Below are 25,961 nucleotides of genomic sequence, written 5' to 3'. Positions count from 1 at the left end.
ATATCTTTATACAATATATATGCTCTATATATATTATTAATTCTTAATTCAAGTTTTACTTTGTATTTTGCTAAAAACAATTCGCATGGATTTTTCGATCAATTCAATATAACTCTTCCAATTATCGTGTATCTATTATTTCTCAAAATATTTTACCTTTTATTGCACATATTGCGTGTATATTAAAATTTGAAATTGATATATTTCAAAAGAGGAGATTCTTATGAATTGCTTTACGATTTTGCAGCTAATATTTATTTATCTTTCGTTTCATCTATTTTACGCGCGTTATGCGGTAGAGAAAGTGGGAAGATTTCTTTCCGAAAAAATTTATTATAAAATATATTATACCTTAGTTAAGTACATATCCAACACACTACGTACGTGAACATTCTCTGTAACAACTACTACAGACACGCCCGAGGATACGAGCTGGCCGTTAATTAACATAAAGAGGATCGTGAATAACATTAAAAGAGTACCCTGCAAACGGAGGAAGGCTCTTCAGGGCGGCCCGTACATTGGAGCTGATAAAAGTTACGTTCTATGATTCAGAATTAAAAGCAATGTTACCCGCGTGTAAAAAAAACATAACGCTAGACACACTTGAGCCCTATTAAAAATATTTACATATTTCTAAAGCACACAGGAATTTCGGGACAAGACACATTTAACGTGCGATAACATTTGGAAAAATTTTATGAAATTCGTTAATTGTTCGCACATTACAATTCACGTGTCACTGCCCGCGTTCCTGTAAGCTGTATGTTTACATCACAACCAAGAACGTAAAATTAAGTGAAACAATCGCATCGACCGAGGATGACACAACTCGACTAAAACGCACGATCGATTATCAGTTCATTAACAATGAAGTTACAGGTAGTTTGGTCGATAATAATGTAAATGTAATGACTGTATACAACTTGATCTTGGACTGTAGTCTACACAATTATAGGGGCTGTTTTCGAATCGAATTTCATTTAAAAGACTAATCTCTTTTGGATTCGGATTCGGAAATTAAAAAAACCGATACGCAGAAGCACATAAGACATATTGTCACTTTATATATAAATAAATATATATATATATATAAAATTTTGTATATATATTTATGTATATATATATATGTATATATATGTATATATAAATAAATTATATATATACAAATTTTATATATATAATTGGTATATATATGTAATTTATAAATTACACACATATACAATTTTTATACATATATAAAAGTACTGTCAATATAAAACGAGAGCGAGAGAAAGAAAAGGGGAAGTGTGTAAAAAAATAAAATATTTATGCGCCTCACCCTGTATAGACGACCTCTACTCTCGACGATCTCGATCTATTCAACTTCATTTAACGGTTTACAATTTCGATCAAAATGGCCCCAAAATGTCAGTCTTTCCGTTTGAATTTTGTTAATTCCATTATAAGTAATTGAGCATGTGACTGCCGTTCGATGTGACTTATCGAAACTTACTACTTATGTTCTACTCTATTTCGTTAAAATATGAAATTTACAAATACAGTAATCGGGAGGGCATTTTGTTCAATTATTGTGCTACGAAAAACAAACGTGTGGAAACTTTACGATGTTTTTATACTGTGTAATAATTATTACACGGTATTATATTATCACATTATAATAATTTTGATTAACAATTTATAGTGTTACATAATGAGTAGAAGAGAGCGATATATATGAAACCTGTTTGAAAGAAGACAATACTTCATTGATCACATCAAAGAATGATGTGCACGTTAATCAAACAAAACACCTCGCAACATTTGATAATTAGGACTTTTTGAAAGTAAATAGAAACGGAGAAGGTATTTCACTTCTTACAATAATTATCCTACATGATACGCATAATCATTACGTAGATGTAATTATCGTTAGACGCTAGAAACTCGTTAAACTCGTTCAAGGAATAAACTTTAAACTGACCTAGGGCATTTGATTATCGAATTGCGAACGCTCAGAAATGGCTAATGTTTAATTACACTTGCAACTCTCTCTTTCTATCATTCATATGTATCAACCACCCACATTGTTTGTCAACCTTATTCAAACATTCACACACGTCAGTTCGGTTAAAGTAAAAAGGAAAAAAAAAGAACAACAAATCCTGTAGTTAACAAATAAATAGGAACCAGCCTATACGTCTACGCACGTAAGGTACTAATGGATAAAAATGCAAATCGTGTGAAGAATGACGTGATGTGACAGTAAAGACGTGGGATTTCAGAACGCAGTCTTGAGGAAATAACGCGAGCGCAAGAAAAATCCTTTACGAATCTTCGCCCGTTCATAACAATGAATCACAAAATCGATTTCCCTCACAGTTGAATGCGAGCGTTACGAGCGGCTACACCATCATCCGCCTCTTCGCATCGTACGCTACTTTTACGACGTTCGCCGTTTCCATCACGAGGGTATCCAGTATAGCTACCGTGAGTCCGTTCTTTACCGTCAGCTCGTCGTGATGGAACTTGGTCCACTCGTCCTCTTCGGCTTGCGCCTCCCTCGCCAGTAGCTCGTCGACCCTGTCCCTGCGCTTTCTGCTCCAGCGCATCACCATGTTTTCCCGCTGCAATTTCGTCTTGAACCCGAACAAGGTGGCTACCTCCTTGCTGACGTATTCGATGAGCTCTTCCACGGTCTTCGGTATCTTCACCGTAGGCTTTGTCTTCACGTTTGGCTTCGTCCAACTTGGACCGGGCTTTTCGTATTCCGCCTGATACACCTCCACGATGGTTTCCTTGCAGAGATCGAACAGGAAGGTGTTGTAGATCCGCCTGTCCCTTTTCACGATCTCGTTCTTGTCTTTGGTCAATTCGTAGATCTCTGGAGGCGCCTCTAAACTCGCAATGTCCTCGCCGGCCAGTTTAGCATTGTATATCAGAGCCGTGGCCTTCTCGGTGAACGACGTCAGCTCCTCGACGTTCGATGGAATCACAGCTGTCACGAGCGACGGCGAACCAAGTGAAGTCGACAACCTGCCGTCACCAGGTGGAGTGTACGGAGGCGGTGGTTTGTTCGGGATCTCCCGAACGTAGTAAGACACCTCCTCTGCTTCCAACTTTTTGATCTTAAAAAGATACACGCGTTTAGCAAGCGAACACCGCATTCGTGAGAAGCACTCAGTCACAACACAGTACGTACCTCCAATTCGATTTGGAGCTGTTCGATGTGGAGCAACTTAGCTTCTAGCTCGGCGACTTCCAAACCGGGTTGCTCCAGCGAGGCTGCAGGAAGTAGCAAAAAATATATGTACCAATAAATAATATGACGGACAAACCGAGAGACAAGTTCCTCGGGAAAAGCAACACGAGCCTTCAAACATTATTACATTAGGGATTAATAGTTTATACTTGAGTTTTGAGTGCTCCGAGGGAAAGGGGAGAAAAAATGGAGCATGACCAAGAAATATATCGAGGAACAAATGTCTCCAGATGCATGTACAAAGCTGTGACAAGGTTGAACATTCCATATATATATATAACGCCTATAAAAAATACGATAGTAAAATCTTTTCTGATAAATTTAGAGGGAGGAAAAGGTAGGTAGTAATTGATGAACGATTGTGTTGTGTGATGCACAATATTTACAGGCCTGTCTTGTGCGTATATGGATCAATATATAATCAAGGGATCAAGCATTTCATGCGACACTGATTTGATACAAAGATAACAAGTCAATGTTCGTATCATTCGTAGTTTCGTGTATTACCTTTAGACAAATATAATCTCGACTTTGCTATTTGTCTGAAAATAAACAACACACGGCTATACCAGGCAACGCTTTTGCACAGGAGAGCACACAGCCATTATAAAAAAAAAAAAATGAAACAAAAGGTGTTTCTGTAATAGTAATGTAGATCGAGATGTGTATCGAGTGTTTCTGAGATGGTCAGCCCACATAAAAATTGCATTGCACGATCTCGGGCGAGAATGACACAACGATAATAATCCGGAAAGAGAACGAAAAAAATTCATACTGTTTCTTAACATATGCAGGTTGCTTGAAATATGTTATTCGATTCTTGCTTAATTTAGGCGCTCGAATAGCATCTTTCAAAAATTTTTATTACTTTGTGACTCTCTGTATCCTTTAAATAGATCATCTTGCATGTTAGATCAAATACTCATTCGACAGCAACATCGGATCGAGGTCATGATGTATGTACATAACTCTTAATAACACACATTGGTATAACGTTTCCAGCTCGGTATGTACAATCAGCATGGACTAGGATTAATACTGTGATTCATACATCAGATATAGAACTTGAATTAACATACGGTAGAGAGTTTACAGCTGAGATTCTAGTGATTCTGTATAATGTCTACTATGTCTCTCTAATTTTATATAATACCGTAATAGAGTACAAACACAATTCAATAGAAATAATAAAGTAGCGAAGATACCTTTTAGCTTATCGATCATCGCCTCGATGTCCTTCTCGGAGGTAGCAACGATAGACGTGGAGTGGAAATTGCTCTTCACGTCGACGCTCTGACTCGTCGTTTTAGTACCGCTCAACAGATCATCGTCCAGAATATCAATGTCCAGTCTGGAGTCATTGAAATCCCTCGGCGAGTCCATCTCGATCTCTGATACACCCCTCGGGGTATCACCGGCTTCACTAGATTCGGACGAGCCATTCTGCTCCTGCAGCTGCGATACTCTCTCGCGTAGCTCATACAGGATTTGAGACGGTTTATCCTCCGCATCGTGCTCGTCTGATCGCAAAGGAACCGTGCTTTTCTCTTCGGACAAGCCCGCATCATCGTTCGTCTCTATTGATCGCTTCTGCGCTTCTATTCTTTCCAAGAGTCGAGCCCGTGATTCGTCACCGTCGTAAGATTCTTCCTCTGTCTTGTCTTTCGTTAGCCTATTCGATTGTGATGAACCATCGTCTCCCGCGGAGACTTCCACACCCAGAAGTTCGCTGATCTCCTCCGTAACGCTCTGCGCGCTTGGTGTATCTTTCTTGTCCTTCTGCGAGTTGCTCGTGGAGTCGGATGTTGACTTCTGCGAAATTTCGTCCAGTATCCTCAGCACCTCCTCTGATTTTTGTGTAGCTCGATACGTGTCCGGTAAGTTGGTGGATTTATTTGCGGTGCCAGCTCTCGAACCGTCGTGTTTATCCAAGATTTCGGATACCTCAAGACTCTCCTCGGAAATGTCTTCGTACTCTGGATCCTTTAGTATGTCGAAAGTCTTGTTGATGTTGTGAATTTCTGTATCTATCACCGCAATTTCGTCGCTTCTTTTAACTGCAGTATCATCCGCAGTTTCTCTCTCAGCTTCTTCTGTCTGCACAGAGATCACCTCGTCGATTACCGATTCAGAAGAATCTTGAAATGGTACGAGTTTTTCTACGGTATCCAACCCACTTTCGGCAACTTCCACTAAATTGTCCAGTTGCTCGCCATCCGAACTGTCCTGTTCCAAGATCGGTTCCAAACATTCTTTTACTTCCACGGGTGCAGTATCTTCGTTTTCTTCTGTAGCGTAATAATCCTTGTCTTGATTCGCGCCACTTGAGACGGACTCCTCCTCTTCAACTAATTCAACGTTAGCGTCAACTTCGAGTTCCGATAAAGCATGATCTTCTACGCTATCCGAATCCACTTCAGTTATTATAATTTCTTGTGCCTCTGATACTACTTCGCGTGGATCCTCTTCGATTTCCACGTGCAAGCTTATGTCTATGGCAGGTTTCTCATTGGTTTCACCGATCGCTTGTGACACATCTATTATTCCCTCGCAATTATTAGCTTCATTGTCGTCATTACAGGTATTCACAGAGACCATGTTGCTCTCACCCATAACTTCCAAATTCATTTCATTTTGCACTTTGTCATTTAACATCGAGGCATCCGAAATTAATTCAATTCGACTATCATTAATATCTATAACATTATCACATAAGATTCCCTTAAGATCATCCGCGCCTTCCCCTGTATTTTGCAGAATATCCTCGACTTTATTCAGCAACTCGGCCACGGAATCGGAAATCGCATCATCAATGCTTTCACTTTTGTTGCTAGATATTTTCGCTTCTTGATTTTCTTTAGCAATTATATCCAATATGTCATCGAGTTCGTTGTTGCTTTTCATCACGTGAGATCCGGATGATGCGTTATTAAACGTTGCATCAACGTTAGTGGATTCTCCTTTTGGAATAAATACAGATATATCTACGACACCTGCTAAATTGCTTTCAGCTTGTCGATCGATTGTATCATCGACGTGCGATACGTTTTGTTCTGAGAAATTATATAAGGTATGATCCAGGTGCGATTTCGTACTCTCCAATTCTGTATCTCGCTCTTCAGTACTGATTTCATCTTGCGGGACTTCGAATGAATCGGACGTTGTCCAATCGTCCTTGTCCTGAGAGATATTTCCTGCGCTGATCGAACGATTCTGATCGACATTAGATGCGATTATTGAATTTATGGTATTATTCGTTGCCTGAATATTTTTACTGAAGTCAGTCAATATCTTTGAATCATCAACGATGCTAGTTTCGATTTCTAACTCCTCGGGAATATGTTCAGACGATTTTAAATCTTCACTGCTAGCGCGTGAAGTTTCGCTTGAATTTATGCTACGTGCACTCCGCGGATCGCCTTGCAAATCTGTTTCGTAGCTTCCCTTTGAACGGTGACCAGCGATGATGGGAGAATGCATTGATTTAACGCTAGAATATTTTGAAATTTTTGACAAATGCATTCTATTCGTTTGATCTTCCCTCTCTAACTTTGTTTCATTTAAAATTTCGCTCTGTTCGCTTATATCTTTCTTTGAGCTATCGACCATTTGTGTTGCGGAATTCGTTGCAAGATCGAAACTCTTTCTGCTTTCCGATACTTTGGAAAGAATCTCGGAAATGGATTTTACGTCGAGCTCCGAGACCATGTCGCTTAACAATTTTTCGTTTTCATTTTCCAACACTGAAATTGCGTTATAATCATCACATGCCATTTTAACGTGTTCTGATATTATGGATTTCTCTATTTGATTCATGATCTCTTTGCTTTTTGCTTCATAATCAATCTCATGAGTCGACAAATTCGAGAGAGCAGGCACTTCTTCCGGGATTATCATCGATATCTCATTATTTATTCTGTCTGATATGTATTTATCACGGCTCGATTCACTGGATGATCTTGATCTCGATTCCAGGTTACTTTCTCTCTCGGATGATATTGTTTGTTTTTCTTCATCCGCGGTATTAGTGACCTTGTCACTGAAAATTGTTTTAGATATTATCTCTGATATATCTCGTGACGTACTTATTTCGTCTTTATTTTCTTTAGACTTTTCATTCGACTCATTACTCAAGCGTGACATTATTTCTGATAGCGCTTTGATGTCGTTTTCGATGGAGCTGATGTCTTCGCTCAGGTTCTTATTATTTAACTGCAAGAAATCTAATTTCTTCGAATAGGTGAGTATATTAGAATCTGTCGCAACTGTCGGAATATGCGCGCTTTCCGTGACATAATCGGATTTACTCGGAATAGACCTTAAATTGCCCATCTCCTGAATCTCGGATTGTGTGACCGGAGTTTTTGTTCGAGTCTGATTATCTGTGATCGATTTGTCGTCCGCCGATTCCGTGTTGATGGTACTGTGCTCTTCAAATCTCGCATCCGATACCGTTTGCGCCTCCAATTCCGACCTCACCGTACCGAGACTCGTTTGAGCGTCGAGTGATGCGTTTCTCTGTTTCATCCCGACGGCGGTGGAGGCATCGAGCTGCCTTTCTGTAGAGGAAACATACCTTTCCGAACGCGGATCATTCGAAGCCGATGATATCGAAGTCGTCGTTCGAAAATTATCATACACTTCCGACGTGTACTCGTCGAAGACGGTGTGGGCACTACGATTGTCTGTTGTATCCTTTAACTCCGTAGCGCTTGTACTTTTGATGTCCGCGGATTTTGTAGCTTTTCTAGTAAAGTCTCTCTCGTGTTTGTCGTACGTTATGGGAGTTGCAATCTTCAGCAGGTCCAACTGACTCCTCGTCAACAGAAGATCGGGCTCTGATCTGGATCTCAGTAAATCGCTGCTCTTGTAGATGTCTTGTATTCTCTTAAGCGGTATCTCAGGTACTTTGAAGTCAGCCAACGACTTTGGCTCTATAGCTAGCTTATCAGTTTCTTTGATGGCTCTCTTTGATTCCAGCTTCTTGCGCATCTCGTGGATGGTCGTGTCGTACCTCTGTCAAATGGAGAGACGAGTCTCGTGACAACTAATAATCACACGATCATTTACGCGTATACTCACCTTAATTTGATTCAAAAGGTTTGCCTCCAGAGCGCGTAACTGCTTCTTCGCTTGCTTCTTCGCTTCTTTCTTCAGGCGCGCCATTTCGATGCGTCGTTCCGCTAATTTCTCAGTGAGAAGCTCTATCCTGCCTTCAACATCGCTCGTATCCGACGAGACGGTGGTATCTGCAAGAGAGCACAGATCTTCTAATCGTGAACATTTAGAGAAAAGTATTATTTAAGAGAACTACACTTGACTAATGAGACGTCACAATCTTTTTTGGATCTCTAAATAGGGAAGCCCGGAATAGAAAACCGCTCGTTTGCTTTTGTAACAAAAATTTGTGGCTATCATTTACATTTACCACAATCTTAAATCAAGAAAGGTACATACACGCATTTAATACTAATCCAAATTTTGTAAATAATTTTTTTACAAAGACGCTGTTACCTTGCTGAGACAAGACGTTAGATGCTGCAATAAGTTTAAACGCCGCCTTCTCCATACAAGTGACACGATCCTCCTCCGCTCTTAACCTTGTGTGCCACGCCATCCACTCCTCGACGCAGTTCTTCCGCGATGTGAGTGCAGCTTCGCGCGCGGTTAAAACTCTATGGAGAGAACAGAAGAGAACGTACAGCTCCAAAGATACAGAGGTATGTGCATGTGCATGCCTGTCATGCGGATTGCCTCTGCAGAGGATCTATTTTTACAATGCTTTACGTGAGTGGTGCGAATGCACAGTTTATTATTAGACTTCCCAGCGCGAGTTTAGTGATTCGAGATTTTATTAGCGGAACGTGCACGTATCACGTCAAGCTGCGTTTTACAAGATTTGCAATATTAAAGCTGGAGGAAAAGAAGAAGAGGACGGAAAAGGACTGATGAACACACATACACACATGCGCGCGTGCACATGTGCGTCTATTACTCACTGCTTAAGGTTCTTAGACGTCTTGAAATCTCTCTCTTGCGATCTGACGACTATAGATTTCGAAAAGTTTTTCTCGCTTTCTCCGGAACTGTGGTGAGAAACGGCGAAACTGATTTGAGATACATTCTGAGTGCCCTGCTCGTTCCTTGGCCAGTTTTCATCAATCTCGAGCCTCTTGTTCTGATCGGATACGTTTTCCTTGCTCTCGTTTATTATTTCACTCAACAATTTCGAATTCTTATCCTTCACAGCTTTTGAACGCCGGACAAGTGCCTGGAGCGAATTTTCGCTTTCATCAAGGTCCAATTCGCCCAACAGCGAACTTTCTTTATTGTCCAGCTGAAGCAATTCGTTCTCTATCCTCGTCCGCTTATCGTGATGCTTAATAAGCTCTTCCGGCATGTGAGAACTTGATTTTGACCGCAATATATTTTCCATCAATGTGCTAGAGGACGATTTCGTTCTCTGGTATTTGGAACTTTTACGCTTGGAGCTCGTCTTCAACTCGGCACTGTGTTGCAATTTTCTAGGCATGTCCTTATCGCTCGTAACGGATTTGTCAACTTTTTTAGAACCTTTATTCGTACTCGCCTGCAGTAGGTCTTCAGAGACCTGCGACGATTTTGTCGTTTTCGAAATAGCATCCGAAACGTTCGTGTTTATCTCTTCTTCGACAGCTTCGTTGTTGGCAGCCACGAGATCGGAAGCTAACGCCTCCTTTGAAAGTATCACGGTAGGAATCGCTACTTGAGATGTCCTGGATCTCTTGGACAATTCCTCCACCAACGTGTCGGATTCAGATTTCACGTAATCAGGCATCGACGCGTCCAATTCCGGTCTCGATGGCTGTGACACCTCGATCGGACCCTGATTCTCTAATAATCGTTTTATCTTCATGGGATGGCCGTGGATGCGTTTCGATTCTATCTCGAGTTGGTTTTGCTTTTGCCGCAGAATGTCAGCTCGGGGCATTTTGTCTTCGTATCTTCGAGATTTCAGCTCGTACCTCTTCTGTGACTTTTCAGCCAGATCGTCAAACCTCGTCGCGGATACATTGGATTCTTCCAAACTCACAAATTTGTCGGCCTTCAACAGGTCCAGTTTGGACGAGTTTATGTCGCTCTCGGATGCATGCAGACGCGTGTCTACTTGAGATCGATCGTGCTGAGATTTATCCGAATCGATTAGCGAGCTCATGGAGCTGTTGCTGCGGATATCGTAACCTTTCATGGGACCCGATAATCTTCTCGGCGATTGACTATCGGCACTTCTTTTTAACTTTGTCAAGATATTCTTCGTTGACATTTGTGGATTAAACATGTCCCTCTGCTTTTGCAACATGAGCTTTCGTTCCTGACTCGTAATTTCGTACAATTGTTTCAACCTGTCGAGGGACAATATAGTTTAGCACAAAAATGCTTGGCTAACGCATAGTTGTACGTATTATAGACCTTACCTGTACATTTCATCCTTCTCTTGTTGCAATTTCAAAAGTAAAGCTCTCTGTTTCTTTTTTACGGATCGACTATCTTGTCCTGTATCCTTCAATGCGCGTTTCTGTTCCTCCAGCTTCACTAGCTTCTTAGTTTTATCGTTCAATGTTTTTTCCCGAGACTTGAACAACATCTCGATTTTGTTACATCTTTGATTCTCATCTTTTATGAGTTCCGCTATCTAGAAATTAAATATCCAGTTTAATGTTAGTAAAAGTGGTAAAGATTTTTAGGAAAATACTTACTAATCTGTACAAATATATTTTAATAACAATTGCTGATTTAAGAATCGTTTGAGAGGCATTATTTAATAAAAATTAATTCTCTCAAAAGTTGAAGCACGTTTTTTTTCAAATACTTTCGTAGTTTTCGATTTACGTTCATTAAATGTTTCTTATTTACACAGATTAATAAGTATCATCTATCTTAAAATTCCTTTGAAACTTTTTTAATATTTTATATGTGATCACGTGCACACAGAAATGCATACAACAGAAATGCATGTAGAAAAATTACCTCTAGATCCAAATACTTGTTAAATGAGCATGTTACGTCTCGAGTCGAAATACTGATTTCCGTTCCAGTTTCCGTCTTAATCGACGAGGTAGTCTCGTGCAAACTAATCTCCGACATGGTCCTTATTTTGCTGGGCAGCGATATCTCTTCTATTTGATCGAGATCCTCGAACTGTTCAGCCGAATCTAACGACAGCTGGGGAACTTCGTTCTCCCCCGGAAATGATCGCTCGTACAGATTTCCACGGATTTCCAGAAATCGATCTTTCTGCACGTTTCGTTTGTCCGCAAGTGTATCCGTTTGAGTCGCCATATCATTCACCGTTTGAGTTTGTACTTCTGCGACTTTCACCAGCGTCTTAACGGGCTTTGCCCGATTATTGCTCGACTCGTCAATGTTTTCTTGATTCGGAATGTAATGATCCCTGGTAAAATGCGCATCATCGTTTGACTTCCAAGCCTCGTTAATATCCCTTTTTGTATAATCAAATGGATTCCATGCTGCTGCAAGAGAACATTTCAAAGATATATTTGGCGTATATCGTAAATAACGTACTAATTTTTTGTTATTTTGTCTTAGCATGCTTATACGTTATTATATTTTCAAGCGAGTAATAGCGGAATTCTAACTTTTTTCAACAGCTTCGTCATTAACTACCGCAGCTGCACGATCTTCCTCGACTTGCGCGGCCTCCTCCAGTTCTTCATCTTTCACATCCTCTTTCTGCGGGCTCTCCTGCTCGCGTTTATTCGTATCGTACAGAAGCTTTTCGACGTCCATCACTTGCCTGAGGGACTCGTTGAAAGAATCGTAAAGATGCAGTTCTGCCTGAAATTGCATATGTAAAGCTGTTGGGTGCATCTGAAATTTCAATGCGCTTTTATTTCGTCAGTTAAGGATCTAGCGTGATCGACTAGGCGCGTAGTAACGTGATCGTACTCACCAATTGCACTTCTTCTTGCTCTTTCTCCTGTTTTACCACCGATTTGTATTTCGGGCACCTCGCATCCACTTCCGAATCGCTGCTCTGTATCAAGTATCTTCTTCGCTTAGACCTCAGCACAAGATTCATTTTTTCCGGCGTGATTAAATTAGGAAATTCCTCTTGAGAATAGGCATCTCTGAAAGAGATCCTTCTGGGATCGAATAACGCGTCTGGCAGCACTGTATCGGCATCGTTTGAATCATCATTAGCAGTTGTCTCCTTAGTCGTAATAATACTTTGCGAATACGATTCTTCGTCTTTTTTGATGCTTGTACTTGCAGACTGCGTCACGGAATGTTCTGTGTATCTAAAATTCTCGGAAGTTTTAGTCGACCTGGTCAAGTTAACGTTCTCCTTGCTTTCCGTAATCGTTTCAGAATCGTTGCTCTTCGTTTGCTGTACAGAACTCGCGGGATACGCACTGGCACGATTTTTCGAGCTGTTACTTTCAGACACGGACCCGATGTCCTCTGACGGCTCCGAATTCACGCTGTGCAGTTTCCCGTCGACTTTATTTGCAGCTTTACTCTTGTCAGACACCCTCTTCGCTTGCTCCTTATGAATAGTGTTTGATTTGTCTTGCTTTGACTGCCTATTATCTAAATCGGACTTATATTTTGAGTCTTCCACCTCGGGTCTTTGCCTCGAGTGACAAATGTCTTTAGATTTATTTTCGCTATTGCTAGATAAAATGCCGACGCTATTGTTATCCTTCAGCGTAACCTTGTCCACCGCTTTCCAAGGTCGAAAGGCCGACAACTCGTTGCCGGGTATCCGACCTTTCGATAAAGGATTGTCTCTCGATAACTCCACAGACTGCGCGTTAAGCGATTTCTGTTTCTTGTCGTTATCTTTCTTCGCAGTAGACGTCACGAAACTCTTTACCTTCGATTTTGCCGACAAGGAATCATTACTTTTTGTAGCGTGAAACGGTAATCTGTCATTTTTTGATAATGGCAATCTCGTTATGTTACTCGTATCGATTGCATCCTTCCTGGAAACGTGTCTTGGGCTTCGACTACGCTTTACTTGGTCCTGCGCAGACTCCTCCCTCTTTGTCCCCAGAGATTCATCCTTTTTCATCCTCTTAGACCTGTTTTCCTTCTCCCTGGAACTGTCTCTAACATGCTCCTTCTTTTTATTCAGATTAAACGCTATGGACACATTCGGCGCTTTCAGTGGCTCTATACTTTCACAATTAATAATTGATGCATCCGAGGAGGAAAAGTCTAATTTTCTCTGTACTCTTTCACCAGTTCTTGACGCTTTATCGGGCCTATCGAGTGCAAATTCCTTCGCAGCTATCTCAGATTTTGTTGAAGGCAGCTCCTTGGAGTTCTCCCTGCCAGAGAAATCCAACGTTTTCGGGGAAATTTTCAAGTCTGGTACTTTCAGTGGCCTGACAAGATCCATCTTTTGTACAATTTGATACAAAGTCTGCGTACTATTCGCTCTTAATACTGAAGAGGCCAAATTGTTTTTTCGTGGAGAATTTGAATCATGTGCCCTTGCGCCAGTCTCGGTGCAATCTCCTAAAGCGAGCTTCTGCTTTACTGCACTGATAAATGTGAAAGGATATGGCTGTACAGGATGATAAGACAGTAAATTTTCTAAGCTTTTAATGCCAAGTGTGGAAACTTGTAAGTTGGTTGACTGCTGTTGGATCTCGGAATCTTGTGCGATCTGTGCTCTCTGCAATGCACAAACTACTATAGAACTTTTGCAATTTTATATACATACTAAGATCATGAAAAAAAAGTAAGGAATCACTCACAATAGCAGAAGCTTCGGCGCGTTTAACAATAACATTTGGATCTGAGAAGAAGATGTATCCTTTTTTATCATCAGGCTCTTCCTTCTCACTGCTGTTCTTCATATTTTCATTTTTAAATCACGTATAGATAACGTTCCACAGAATCATTATATTCTTATCCATAAATGCATACGTGTAAGTGAGAAACACGAAAATGCTACAACAAAATTACAATTAAAAGTTACAGTTTATATCAATATTTTAATATCAACATAGAAAAAGTGACTTTTAAAATTTTTTAAGTGATCTCGTATTCAAATAAAGTTTTACTTTCTGTTACAGCGCTCCAATGCATTTAAGGTTAAAGGTTCACAAGTCGAAATCGATCGTTACACGATTTTTGTAAAACATTCTATTCCTCTTTTCCTCTAATCACATAATTGGGACATTTAACCAAGCATTAGCCAAAAAAATAATTAAAACCCGACAGTACGAGCGAACAACTTCTCTTCATTCACATATTTCTTTTAGTAAAGACTACATTCACGCGATTAAAACGTTTTTTTAAAGGATTTTTTTTCGAAAACAACCGTACACACAGATCTCGCCGTCTGATTTATGGCGCCATATTTTAAAGACTTCCACGTAAACTGGCAAGGACAACGTTCGATCGACAGTTGCACAATGAAGACACTTACCAGGAGCGTTTCGAGGAGATCGTGCCGTGCTTTGTCGTGCCTTTTTACTCGTACGAAAATTCTGCATACGTTTACCGCGCGCGCGGCACCACCACGTTCTCAACAGTTTGTCACAACGGCCGTTTGTAAACTGTGATCACGTGGTACGGCAGGACTCGCTACTTGTTCGCGATTAAACATGGCAATGAGAACACACATGCACATGGGGAGTAGTATGATCGATAATGTGCGAATGCGAACGCAAGGATTTTCGTTGACCGGGGGACGAGGAGTACGCGCACCGCATGACAGCCTCATGCACGCCCCGCACTCATCACGCCGCCGGCTAGGCGTAGGTTACGCGTACATTATCCCGCCGTAGGAGCGCACGGACGCCTCTGACGTTCCACATTGCACGGGACTTATCGTCCTCTCACTCCTCTGCCCGTCAATGCCGCGTCACAAATTCCAATAAAACCTGCTACGCGTACTCGTAGATGGATTGTACAACATACACACGTCGTGTCGCAACTGCCCAGCGACTTGAAGTTGCATCAATGTCAAGCACATGTTTCGACCGTCTGTAGCGGTTCTATATAATTGTGACTTTATGACTTTTTATGATCGAGAAATAAGCGACGTAAACGCGCGCTCTATGTTATCAGCAAATTATTGAAGAATTTATAAGAGATATAACTTGTTTGTGTAACTCTTGTAAATTTACGGAAAAATATGATGCTAGAATAACGACAGCAAGTGCAAATGACCACTGTCCGTTGGCGCGGCCATTCAAGAGTTTCCTGCACTGCAGTTCCGACAATTGGTTGGACAAGCAACGCGAGGTTGCACGGAGACCTGCGAATGATTATTTTATCATTGATATTTAACAGAATCCTAATAAAAACAAAATCAATATTATTCCATGATATTATTGTTTGATTTCGTTTCCTTTTTTCTGTTCCGTCAAATCCAACGTGCGGTGTAAAAAAGGCATATGACATGGCTGTCTTTGTGTAATCTATGGTCTATGTTTAGTTCCGTCAGGTGCCACTATTTTGCGACGACGACGCCTCTCGAATGAATCGCGTGGACCGTTTAAATTCAAAAGGTAACGGCACGCGTTTCCTGGAGGCAGTTTGTCACGAGCGTATGTAGCGTGCGTGGATTTTTGTCGTGCAATAAATTGACATCTTGTAACGATTAAGGTATATGTTTGACAGTGCGCTGTTCGAGGCAGTTCCACGTAACTCGAATTAACGGTGGTATCCTTTTTCCAGGCAAAACAAACACATTGGAACAATGAGTGGCCGACCGGAATGGAAGCCAATGGTCGAAAAAACGATCGTCGAGCTCGAACAGACGCTCGAAGAGCTGCAAAAGACCTGGGAGAGCATAGGTTGCACCAAGGAAACGCGAACTATGTACTACGAGCAGGCGCACAGTCACATAAAGGACCTCTTGAACGAGATGGTGCGTGAGTCACACACAAAGGAGCAGTTGTTGGTGGACAGTATAAGGGACCTGTTGAAGCAGACGACGACACTGCACACGGAACTGCACCTGGACATGGTACACAAGACCTACGAGCAGATTCCCTTGACTGAGGTAGAGCAAATGCTTCAAGCAGACATACAAAATCTGGAGTGCATGAAAAAGGAACGTATGAAGGTACTGATGGACCTTCTAGCGAAGGAGAAGGAAATTTGCGAGAAACTTGGCGCCAAGAAATTAAACATCTCCACAAGCGTCTTGCCCACTGAGCAAGAACTCGAGAGCTTCAAGTCGTATCTACAGAAACAGGAAGCCGAGAAGGTACGCTTGGAAAATACTTTCGTAGACCTGCGCCATTCCATAATCAAAATGATAGATGAGCTGGATGTGTCCCCGTGTTCGTCATTCGAGCAATTGGTGTATGACAATCCTGAGGGATTTGTGCTCAGTTCAAATAATATAACGAAACTAAAGGAGCTTAAGGAGAAACTAAAAACGCAAATAGAAGAAGCAAAGTGCCACGTCGAGAAGGTAAAAATGGATTTGTTGGCACTATGGAAATATCTTGATGAACCCTCCAATGTTTGTCAGTTATTCCTTGATAAGCACTCTGGTTACGACACTGGTACTATAAATGCACTCAATACAGAGATGAAACGTTGTAAGGAGAAGAGGAAGGAGAACATTTTTAAGTACGTCACTCAGGTCAGATTTGAATTGATGAACCTGTGGGACTTGTGCAAGTACTGCGATGTGGAGAGAAACGCATTTGCGCCATTTTACTCCAACACATTCACTGAAGATCTGCTGATCCTGCACGAGTTAGAAGCGGAGAGATTACGCAAATTCTACAACGAAAACCGGGCGATATTTGATCTTTTAGATCAGCGTGTAAGCATCCTAATGAAAGCAAAGGAGTTACTTCAGCGTGAAAATAATCCCGATCGTTATCACAATCGCGGAGGCCAATTGTTAATGGAAGAGAAAGAGCGGAAAGTAATTCAGAAGAAATTACCGAAAATAGAAGCAGACTTGAAGCAGTTGATAAGTGAATATGAAACTACACATAATCGGGTGTTTACCATTTATGGCACACCATTGGAAAATGTCTTAGCAGAGTCTTATGAGAATATCAATCACGAGAAGGAGACAATGAAAAAGGCGAGAAAAGAAGCAAAAGACAAGTCTGTTAAGAAGTCGCCTATGTTAAACAGTTCGAAGCGGACGCCGGGAATGTCTCACTTGAGCGTTCACAGAGGTCCGCTGGCAAGTGCACCGAAGCGCAAATTATTCAGTCCGTCTCCCAATTCCTCGCTGAAACGCAAAAATAAGAACGATAAAAGTAAGCCCGTCACCGTCACTGCTTCCAAGATAAGGAGGAGTGGAAGACTTTTAAAAGCCACCCCAAAAAGATCATCCAGAGGTGGACAGAAAAGGAAAGAATCGGTGTCGCCTGTTAACAGCATCACGGATACGACGTACAATCAGTTCCAAGGCCACATGACGGACAGAGAAGAATTACACAGCTCGTTATTGCCAGATCAGATTCTGAAGAGTATCAGCAAGGCCAGCAAAACACCGATAGTACGAACACCTATGAAACCGTTGAGGAAACATCTCTCTGCAGCCACGACGCCTGTCTCGGCACGCAAAGCGCCGCACAGTCCTAGAATCGTCAAAACACCAAAATTAGCGACCGCCCCAAGCAACTTACCCTTCATTTTTTAATTGAGAAACAAGATCAGAGGTTTTTAGCGTAATGACAAAAATTCTTTTTACTTGTAGAAACGACACAACGGAAAGTGATTTAATATTAACTTTAATCGTGTTATAAAGATTTGCCTTGCAGGTTTTTATCACATGGTACAGTACAAATGTGGGATTAGATGTACATTGCTGCTCGGTGAAATTGTAACGTAAAGTGCGATTGATACACTTTTGTATGTAGCCATGTGCAGTCGAGATTAATTTGTATCAACATACTCAACTTTCAGTTGTTAATAAACATAAGTACTTATTATGAAAGGTAAAGAAAAGGTACTCTTCACTTTTTTTCTCACGATAATTTTCCTTTCACTGAACAGGAATGTATTTTACCATGCAATTTTGACATGCAGCTGTGTTAAGTAGATTAAATGATAATTATCGCCGCATATCATTGTAATTTGCTATTAGTAATTTAGCTTAGTAACATTTTTCTAAACTTTAAAAGATAATCTTAATTGAGATAACTTTTGTACCTTGTGAAAAACCTTTATAAGCTCATTGCATTATAATTTAAATACTCCTTTAAAAAAACTGTATAAAATCATATTTTAATCTTGAAACGTAATAAATGTAATAAATTGAATATAAAAATTAAATATAAAAAATTGAAAAAAAGATTACAAGAAAATATTTCTTATAAAGGTACACAAAAAGTCTATCTTATTGTATATCATATTATTTATCTTAGCACCAGTAGAATAGTTATTAAGCAAGATAAAATATATGCACTGTTTAACAAAAATTCGCATTTATAGTTATATCAGAGATTATATGAAAAAAAGGAGAAATGAGATAAAAAGCGTTTTCCATATTTTATATGTAGACAATTCTAATTAGTAATATAGATAATACTTGCTTGGTTAATATTTCATTAAAAACTTTTGTAAAACGATACTAACTGTACACTTGTGATGTATAAATAATGAGATAGTTTTGAAATAAATATTTAACGCAATTGCCTTAGCGTAATTTGTTGATTCAAATAAGTAGAGTTCTTTGAGAAAGAGATCGAGATTGTTTCGCCCTTATAACAGCAATGTATTATAATAGGAAAATAAGGGAAAATTAAATATTTATATACCGATATAGATGAATAATAATAACGTATTTTATAAATTTTTGTATATTTGTATATATTTGTATTACACCTAATATTTGTTTATTGTCGGTAAAATAATTTAATGTTTAACGTATTGCACTAGTTCAGTGCAGCTATAAAAAATAGACCAATTAAGAAAAGGGTATATGTACATGTATACGCACTCTAGCGTATCTGCGCAAGCTTTAAGAAAAACTCAGGTTAGGTTAGGTTAAGAGTTAACGTATTGTGTTTCGTACTGGTGATGTATACGAGTAACATTGCATTCGTACTTTCTAAGGTCGAGATGTACTAGTTCTTTCATAGTCTACATAAAAACATTCTATATCGAATATATATAATATTGAAAAAAAAGGAATTGACGAAAATCGAAAATGGGAGACATAAAATCGTTCTTCCACCAGTGGTGCGCGAAAAATGGAAAGGAACCTCAATTCGATGTTAGACCAACAGGTAATAGTCGTGCATTTTACGCGTATTTCGTGAGATTATATTGCATGGAGTTTTATATTATATTTTATATTGTAGGACCGAAACACCGACAACGTTTCCTCTGCGAATTGCGAATACCCGGATTCGACTATGTCGGTGTGGGGAATTCGACGAACAAGAAGGACGCGCAGGGGAACGCCTCCAAAGATTACGTTAACTACTTGATTCGCATGAATCACGTGAATTTGAACGACGTACCGAAGGATACCACGATGCTGCCTTCGGTCGCACAGGACGGTGTCAAGATGGAGGCGATGCCAATGAAGTCGGTGTTCCAGGGTGGCATGGGACCGAACGACATTGGCCAAGCATACAGGCCATACAACGAACACGGACAGAGTAATTACACGTACATGGACAGGCTAGCTGATCAGAAGAAAGTAGAGGACGCGGAAGACGTCGACGTGAACTCCAGCATCCATGGGAATTGGACGATCGAGAATGCCAAGTCGAAACTTCATCAGTTCATGCAAACTAACAAAATTAACGCTGATTACAAGTATACCCCGGTTGGTCCAGATCATACGAGGTATGAGGTCATGCAATGGAGATGGTCCTTTTTTAGCACATTGGATTGGTGTTGCAATATGCAGTTATATGTATTTGTTCAGTTTCTACATATTGTCCTGAATTACTTGTTGATTGTATACCATTTGAGATTTAACCAGACCATTTTGGAGTACGTTGGTTGCTTACATCTAAAGCTGGTGCAAGAGAGCGGTCTATCAACTCTCTTGTGCACAGATAACAGATGAGATTAAACCAAAACTTTTATTAAAATGATTTAATAATGGTTTTGGTGCGACTACACAAACTACTATCAGTGCACTCCAATCTGGTCATCTATGATATCTCCAAATGGTGAGTTGTTACTTGTCGCAATTAATTGAGGGAATAAGCTTCACAATGTACATTTGCCTCAAATGTGCATATTTTCTTTCACATTTATTCCCTTAATTATTAATTGTCCTGATAATGCATACCACATTTTGTTATAGATTTTTTATAATAAAAATAATGTTTCACAGGAGTTTTATGGCAGAGATGTCCTTTTATGTCAAACAACTTGGGCGATGTACGTAATCTTTTACTTACTAAAGTATATAACTTGTGAGAAAATATTGGGTTGGCCAAAAAGTAATTGCGTTTTTTTCCAATAGATGGACATACATGTCTTGAAATGTAACTAACTTCATTCTAAACCGCAAATTCATTATGTAGGTTAACAACTCACAGTTCAAGCTTGTTTTACAAAAAGAAAGTACACGATTTCGTTAACAATTGTTTCTTTGCCGTCGATTTCAAAATGGAAAATCAAAAAGAACATTTTCGTCATATTTTGTTTTATTACTTCCGAAAAGGGAAAAACGCTGTGCAAGCTCATACAAAGTTATCTGATGTATATGGCGAAGATGCTTTAAAACTGCGGCAGTGTCAAAATTGCTTTACTAAATTTCGATCTGGAGATTTTAATGTGAAAGATGCACCACGCTCAGGAAGGCCAATCGAAATTGATGATGACAAACTAAAGGCACTGATCGATTCGAATCGGCGTTTAACGACACGAGAGATTGCTGAGAATCTTAACATATCGAAATCGAGTGTTGAAAACCATTTAAAACGACTTGGATACATCGATATTTGGGTAGCACATGAGCTGAAAGAAATTCATCTCACTAAGCGTATTGACATCTGCAATTCTCTTTTGAAACGTGAGGAAAATGATCGATTTTTGAAACGTATGATAACAGGCGACGAAAAATGGATCGTCTACAACAACGTCAAACGAAAAAGATCGTGATGAACCTGCTGAAAGCACTTGAAAAGCAGATATTCACCAAAGAAAGATTATGCTGTCAGTCTGGTGGGACTGTGTATTTTGAGCTGCTTGCAAGGAATCAAACCATTCATTCAGACGTAAAACGTCGAGAATTGGTGAATCGCAAAGGTGTTGTGTTTCACCATGATAACGCTAGACCACGTACAAGTTTGGTCACTCGTGAAAAATTGTTGCAGCTTGGATGGGATGTGTTACCATGATGTTACCACATCCACCATATTCGCCAGACCTGGCACCATCAGATTACCATTTGTTTCGTTCTTTGCAAAACGCCTTGAATGGTAAAACCTTGACTGCTGATGAGAATATGAAATCGTTCTTGGAATTGTTTTTTGCTGAAAAAGATAAGAACTTTTTTGAGCGCGGAATCATGAAGTTGCCTGAAAAATGGCAAAAGATAATCAAACAAAATGGACAATATATTGTTTAATAAAGTTTTTGTTTCCCATGAAAAATTCGCCTTTTATTTATATAAAAAAAAAACGCAATTACTTTTTGGCCAACCCAATAATATATGGGAAATATTGTTGACATTAGAATTCTGTAATGAACATGTGTTTTAGGTATAACTGGACGCGAAACTGGATCAAATAAACAGACAGCCTCAAAGAGCTGTGCTTTATCGATTGTTCGCCAACTGTATCATTTGGGTGTTATCGAAGCGTTTAGCGGTACATTGAAAAAAAATAAAGATACCGAACAGTTGAAATCTTACCCTGTTAAAATTTCACCAGAATTGGAAAATCAAGTGCAGGAAGTTTTAATAAGTTTGAATATAAAGCCAATTGATGTTACTTCAGCTAGTAATAGAATTGATAAGGCAAGTAGTTTTGTGCTTAATACATTTATATATAATATATCTAATTGATTATGTAATTAAAACAAATATTTCACTCATTATATAGTCATCACCTGCGATGAAAGAGGAAAATGGTGCAAGTATGGGCGTGTCTTTATTGACGAATCAAGTGTTGGACGACTTTATATCCTCCGTGCCGCAACCTGCCGGTGTCGTGAGTTGGTCACCACCTCAGCCAAACTGGAATCCCTGGACGGGATGCAATATCGACGAGGGACCATTGGCGACGATATCCTTGGATCAGCTCTCCGAGGACATGATGAACGAGCAGCGAGAGAAGGTGCAGCAAGATTCCAGTTTGCAGACGAGCGTAAAGGAGAGATCCAACTTGCCTGTTTTCGCGAAGAGGAATGAGATCATGAACGCCATCAACGATAATCCGATCATCATTATACGTGGGAACACGGGGTGTGGCAAAACTACACAAGTATGCCAGTTCATTTTGGACGACTACATCGCGTCGGGCCAGGGCGCGTACTGCAGCATCGTCGTCACTCAACCTCGAAGAATCTCGGCCGTATCGGTAGCCGACAGAGTCGCCGTCGAGAGATGCGAGAATTTGGGACAGTCGGTCGGCTATTCCGTGAGATTCGAGTCGTGCTTGCCGAGACCGTACGCCAGCATAATGTTCTGCACCGTCGGTGTGCTGCTGAGGAAGCTGGAAGGTGGCCTCAGAGGCGTATCGCACGTTATCGTCGACGAGATCCACGAGCGAGACGTCAATTCGGATTTTATCATGGTAGTGCTCCGAGACATGATTCACCTGTATCCCGATCTCAGAATCATTCTCATGTCGGCTACCATTGATACTACGCTGTTCAGCGAGTACTTCAACAAGTGTCCCGTAGTGGAAGTGCCCGGTAGAGCGTATCCGGTGCAGCAATACTTCTTGGAAGACTGCATACAGTTGACGCGTTTCGTCCCACCGATCGCGTCCGGAAAACGCAAGTCCAAGGAGTCAGACGACCTGCCGATAGACGGAGAACCCGATGAGAATCTGAACAAAGTCATTGGCAATAACTATTCTCTTGAAACGAAGGACGCCATGGCGCAACTGACAGAAAAGGAAATAAGCTTCGAGTTGATAGAGGCACTGCTGAGATACGTCAAGGAGCAGACAATTCCGGGTGCCGTATTGATCTTTCTTCCTGGCTGGAACTTGATATTCGCACTGTTGAAACATCTGCAGCAGCATTCCATCTTTGGCGGATCATCCTATTGTATTATCCCATTACATTCGCAACTGCCGAGGGAAGATCAACGTAAAGTCTTTGATCCAGTGCCATCTTCCGTTACGAAGATCATCTTGTCTACGAACATCGCCGAAACTTCGATTACGATTAATGACGTCGTCTACGTCATAGATTCCTGTAAAGCTAAAATGAAGCTGTTCACCTCTCATAACAATATGACTAATTACGCGACTGTTTGGGCGAGTAAAACAAATCTGGAACAGCGGAAGGGTAGAGCGGGCCGTGTCCGTCCCGGATTTTGTTTCCATTTGTGCTCGCAAGCAAGATTTAACAAAATGGACGAGCACATGACGCCTGAAATGTTCAGAACGCCACTGCATGAACTAGCGTTGAGCATCAAGTTGTTAAGATTAGGCAATATCGGGCAATTCTTGTCGAAGGCGATCGAGCCGCCTCCCATCGACGCCGTGATCGAAGCGGAAGTTGTATTAAGAGGTATATATCTTTCCACATCTTCATCTTTCTTCAGAATTTCGTTTTGTTTATAAAGATCTCATTGCAGAGATGAAGTGCTTGGACCAGAACGACGAGTTAACGCCACTCGGCAAGATCTTGGCACGCTTGCCGATAGAACCTCGTCTGGGGAAGATGATGATCTTGGGCTGCATGTTCCGCGTGGGCGACGCGCTCTCAACAATGGCCGCGAACAGTACCACCTTCCCTGAGGTGTACAACATGGGCCCCGACACGAGAAGACTGACCATGCAACAAAAGTGGTTCGCCGGCGCGCGATACAGCGATCACGTCGCCATGCTGCACGCGTTCCAAACGTGGGAGGAAGCTAGGGCCAGTGGCGAATATTCTGAACAGGCATTTTGCGAGTCGAAAAATCTCAGTATGCCTACTTTGCGAATAACCTGGGAAGCTAAGGTCAGTGGAATTGTGTGTGCCACTGTCGACATCATATTTTTCATGATTTGTAATGACTTTATTAATTTTTCAGAATCAACTGCAAGCGCTGCTGCAGAGCGCCGGCTTTCCCGAGGAGACCTTGTGTCCAACTCCGTTGAATTATCAAGCGGGCGCAGACACACGTCTCGATACTATCACTGCACTGTTATGCATGGGCCTCTATCCCAATGTGTGTTACCATAAGGAAAAGCGAAAGGTTCTCACGACGGAGTCGAAAGCAGCGTTGATCCATAAGACGTCGGTAAACTGCAGCAACTTCGAGCAGAACTTTCCATTTCCGTTCTTCGTGTTCGCCGAGAAGGTAAAGCAATTATCGATATCTGGAATATTTCTTTTTTAAATATAACTTTAAGTGTAATTTTCTTTATTCACCGCTAGATCCGTACGAGAGCCGTGTCTTGCAAACAAATGACCATGGTGTCTCCCATCCATCTGTTGTTGTTTGGCTCACGCAAAGTGGAATACGTGGACGACGTAATCCGACTGGACAACTGGATCAACTTGGACATGAATCCGCAACACGCAGCAGCCATCGTCGCTTTGCGACCCGCGCTGGAGAGTCTCGTCATTAGAGCGTCCAAGGACCCGGAAACGATCTTAGAATTGAGCCCTACCGAAGAAAAGGTATGGCTCTAAGTCTGAAATAATTCACGAGAAAGTCTCTAGTAACTTGATTGTAGTTAAATTTCCAGTTTGGTTTATTGCATGAATATATTATTATTTTACATTTGAAATTTAATTTTTTAATTTTGCCAATTAGTTTCGAGTAAAAGTCTATTACGGCTTTTTAAATTTTATTTCATTAAATAATATCATTATCTTCCAAAGTATAATAATTAATATAACAATAATTAATGTGTTTTTGATGCTAGCAAAATAAGAACTATTATTTCTGTTCTTGTTATCAGGTGCTAAGTGTGATCAAGTCATTGTGCAGCATGAACGCTTGCCGCCACGAGTTGGAGCAGATAACCGGCGGTGGTTTTCAGTCACGTCGTCCACCGAGGGGCCACGTAAGCGGTTTTCAATCCAGCATGTATAGACCCGCGAAACTGTCGCGTGGAGACGATTATCAGGAACCATCGGTTTCGAATGATGGTAATTACAGCGGCAGAAATTTCGGCAATCGCGGTGGAGGATACAACAGAGGAGGCTACAATAATAGGGGATACGGAATGGGCAGCTCACGTGGTTGGAGAGGAAACTGGGGTAGCGGTGGATACCGTGGACGTTACTAATTAATATTGTATTGTCTTATTAATATTAGTTCGTTTATTATAGTTATTCTATATAATATATTATATATGATATTATATATAATATATTATATATGACATATGGTATACTATAAACATATGATGTATGGAGATATATGTGATATGTAATCTCGGTCTCTCTCTTATGAGAACTCTGGTACTATGACACAAGAAGAGTTTTTTTTTTTCTAGTTAATTGATATTTTATATAATATTTGCCTATACACTGTAAGCATGAATATATTTGCAGTATATTGTCCTACCTATATGTTTCTTGAATGTTTTTCCAAAAATAATAAACATCTCATAACTAAAATTTTATTTTCTTA

General features: G+C 40.5%; 3 protein-coding genes across 10 annotated transcripts; 2 read left to right on the top strand and 1 right to left on the bottom strand.

The window, feature by feature from the left end:
- Positions 1-1,571: 1,571 nt before the first annotated feature.
- LOC105280086 (centrosome-associated protein 350) lies at positions 1,572-15,502 on the bottom strand. Of its 6 annotated transcripts, none has more exons than XM_011340297.3 (12): positions 14,685-15,502; positions 14,008-14,203; positions 12,192-13,925; positions 11,878-12,076; positions 11,249-11,751; positions 10,696-10,913; positions 9,241-10,623; positions 8,756-8,916; positions 8,324-8,490; positions 4,447-8,257; positions 3,182-3,264; positions 1,572-3,107 (listed from the first exon to the last, which is right to left on the bottom strand). In XM_011340297.3, exons 2-12 carry the CDS (start codon positions 14,107-14,109, stop codon positions 2,385-2,387), a joined length of 9,084 nt encoding a protein of 3,027 aa, XP_011338599.2. In that variant the 5' UTR covers positions 14,110-14,203; positions 14,685-15,502; the 3' UTR covers positions 1,572-2,384. The 6 variants fall into 6 exon arrangements, with proteins under 6 accessions (XP_011338599.2, XP_011338596.2, XP_011338597.2 ...); XM_011340294.3 differs by having other exon boundaries at positions 11,878-12,109; positions 14,685-15,374; XM_011340295.2 differs by lacking the exon at positions 14,685-15,502 and adding an exon at positions 14,317-14,678 and having other exon boundaries at positions 11,878-12,109.
- Positions 15,503-15,715: 213 nt separating this feature from the next.
- Positions 15,716-18,877, top strand: LOC105280087 (protein regulator of cytokinesis 1). The gene is made up of 2 exons (XM_011340299.3): positions 15,716-15,868; positions 15,941-18,877. Exon 2 carries the CDS (start codon positions 15,963-15,965, stop codon positions 17,880-17,882), a length of 1,920 nt encoding a protein of 639 aa, XP_011338601.1. The 5' UTR covers positions 15,716-15,868; positions 15,941-15,962; the 3' UTR covers positions 17,883-18,877.
- A 321-nt stretch (positions 18,878-19,198) lies between these two features.
- On the top strand, positions 19,199-25,948 carry LOC105280085 (dosage compensation regulator). 3 transcript variants are annotated; one of them, XM_011340292.3, is made up of 10 exons: positions 19,199-19,473; positions 19,549-20,041; positions 20,541-20,587; positions 21,916-22,172; positions 22,258-23,899; positions 23,967-24,334; positions 24,408-24,677; positions 24,755-25,000; positions 25,285-25,389; positions 25,485-25,948. In XM_011340292.3, exons 1-10 carry the CDS (start codon positions 19,395-19,397, stop codon positions 25,536-25,538), a joined length of 3,561 nt encoding a protein of 1,186 aa, XP_011338594.1. In that variant the 5' UTR covers positions 19,199-19,394; the 3' UTR covers positions 25,539-25,948. The 3 variants fall into 3 exon arrangements, with proteins under 3 accessions (XP_011338594.1, XP_011338593.1, XP_011338595.1); XM_011340291.3 differs by having other exon boundaries at positions 19,200-19,473; positions 25,285-25,948; XM_011340293.3 differs by lacking the exons at positions 19,199-19,473; positions 19,549-20,041 and adding an exon at positions 20,169-20,373 and having other exon boundaries at positions 25,285-25,948.
- Positions 25,949-25,961: the final 13 nt, after the last annotated feature.

This window comes from Ooceraea biroi, chromosome 2 (genome assembly GCF_003672135.1).
Source record: "Ooceraea biroi isolate clonal line C1 chromosome 2, Obir_v5.4, whole genome shotgun sequence".
NCBI lineage: Eukaryota > Metazoa > Arthropoda > Insecta > Hymenoptera > Formicidae > Ooceraea > Ooceraea biroi.
The sequence above is the reverse complement of the archived record's forward strand: the minus strand, read 5'-3'. Positions and strand labels throughout refer to the sequence as shown.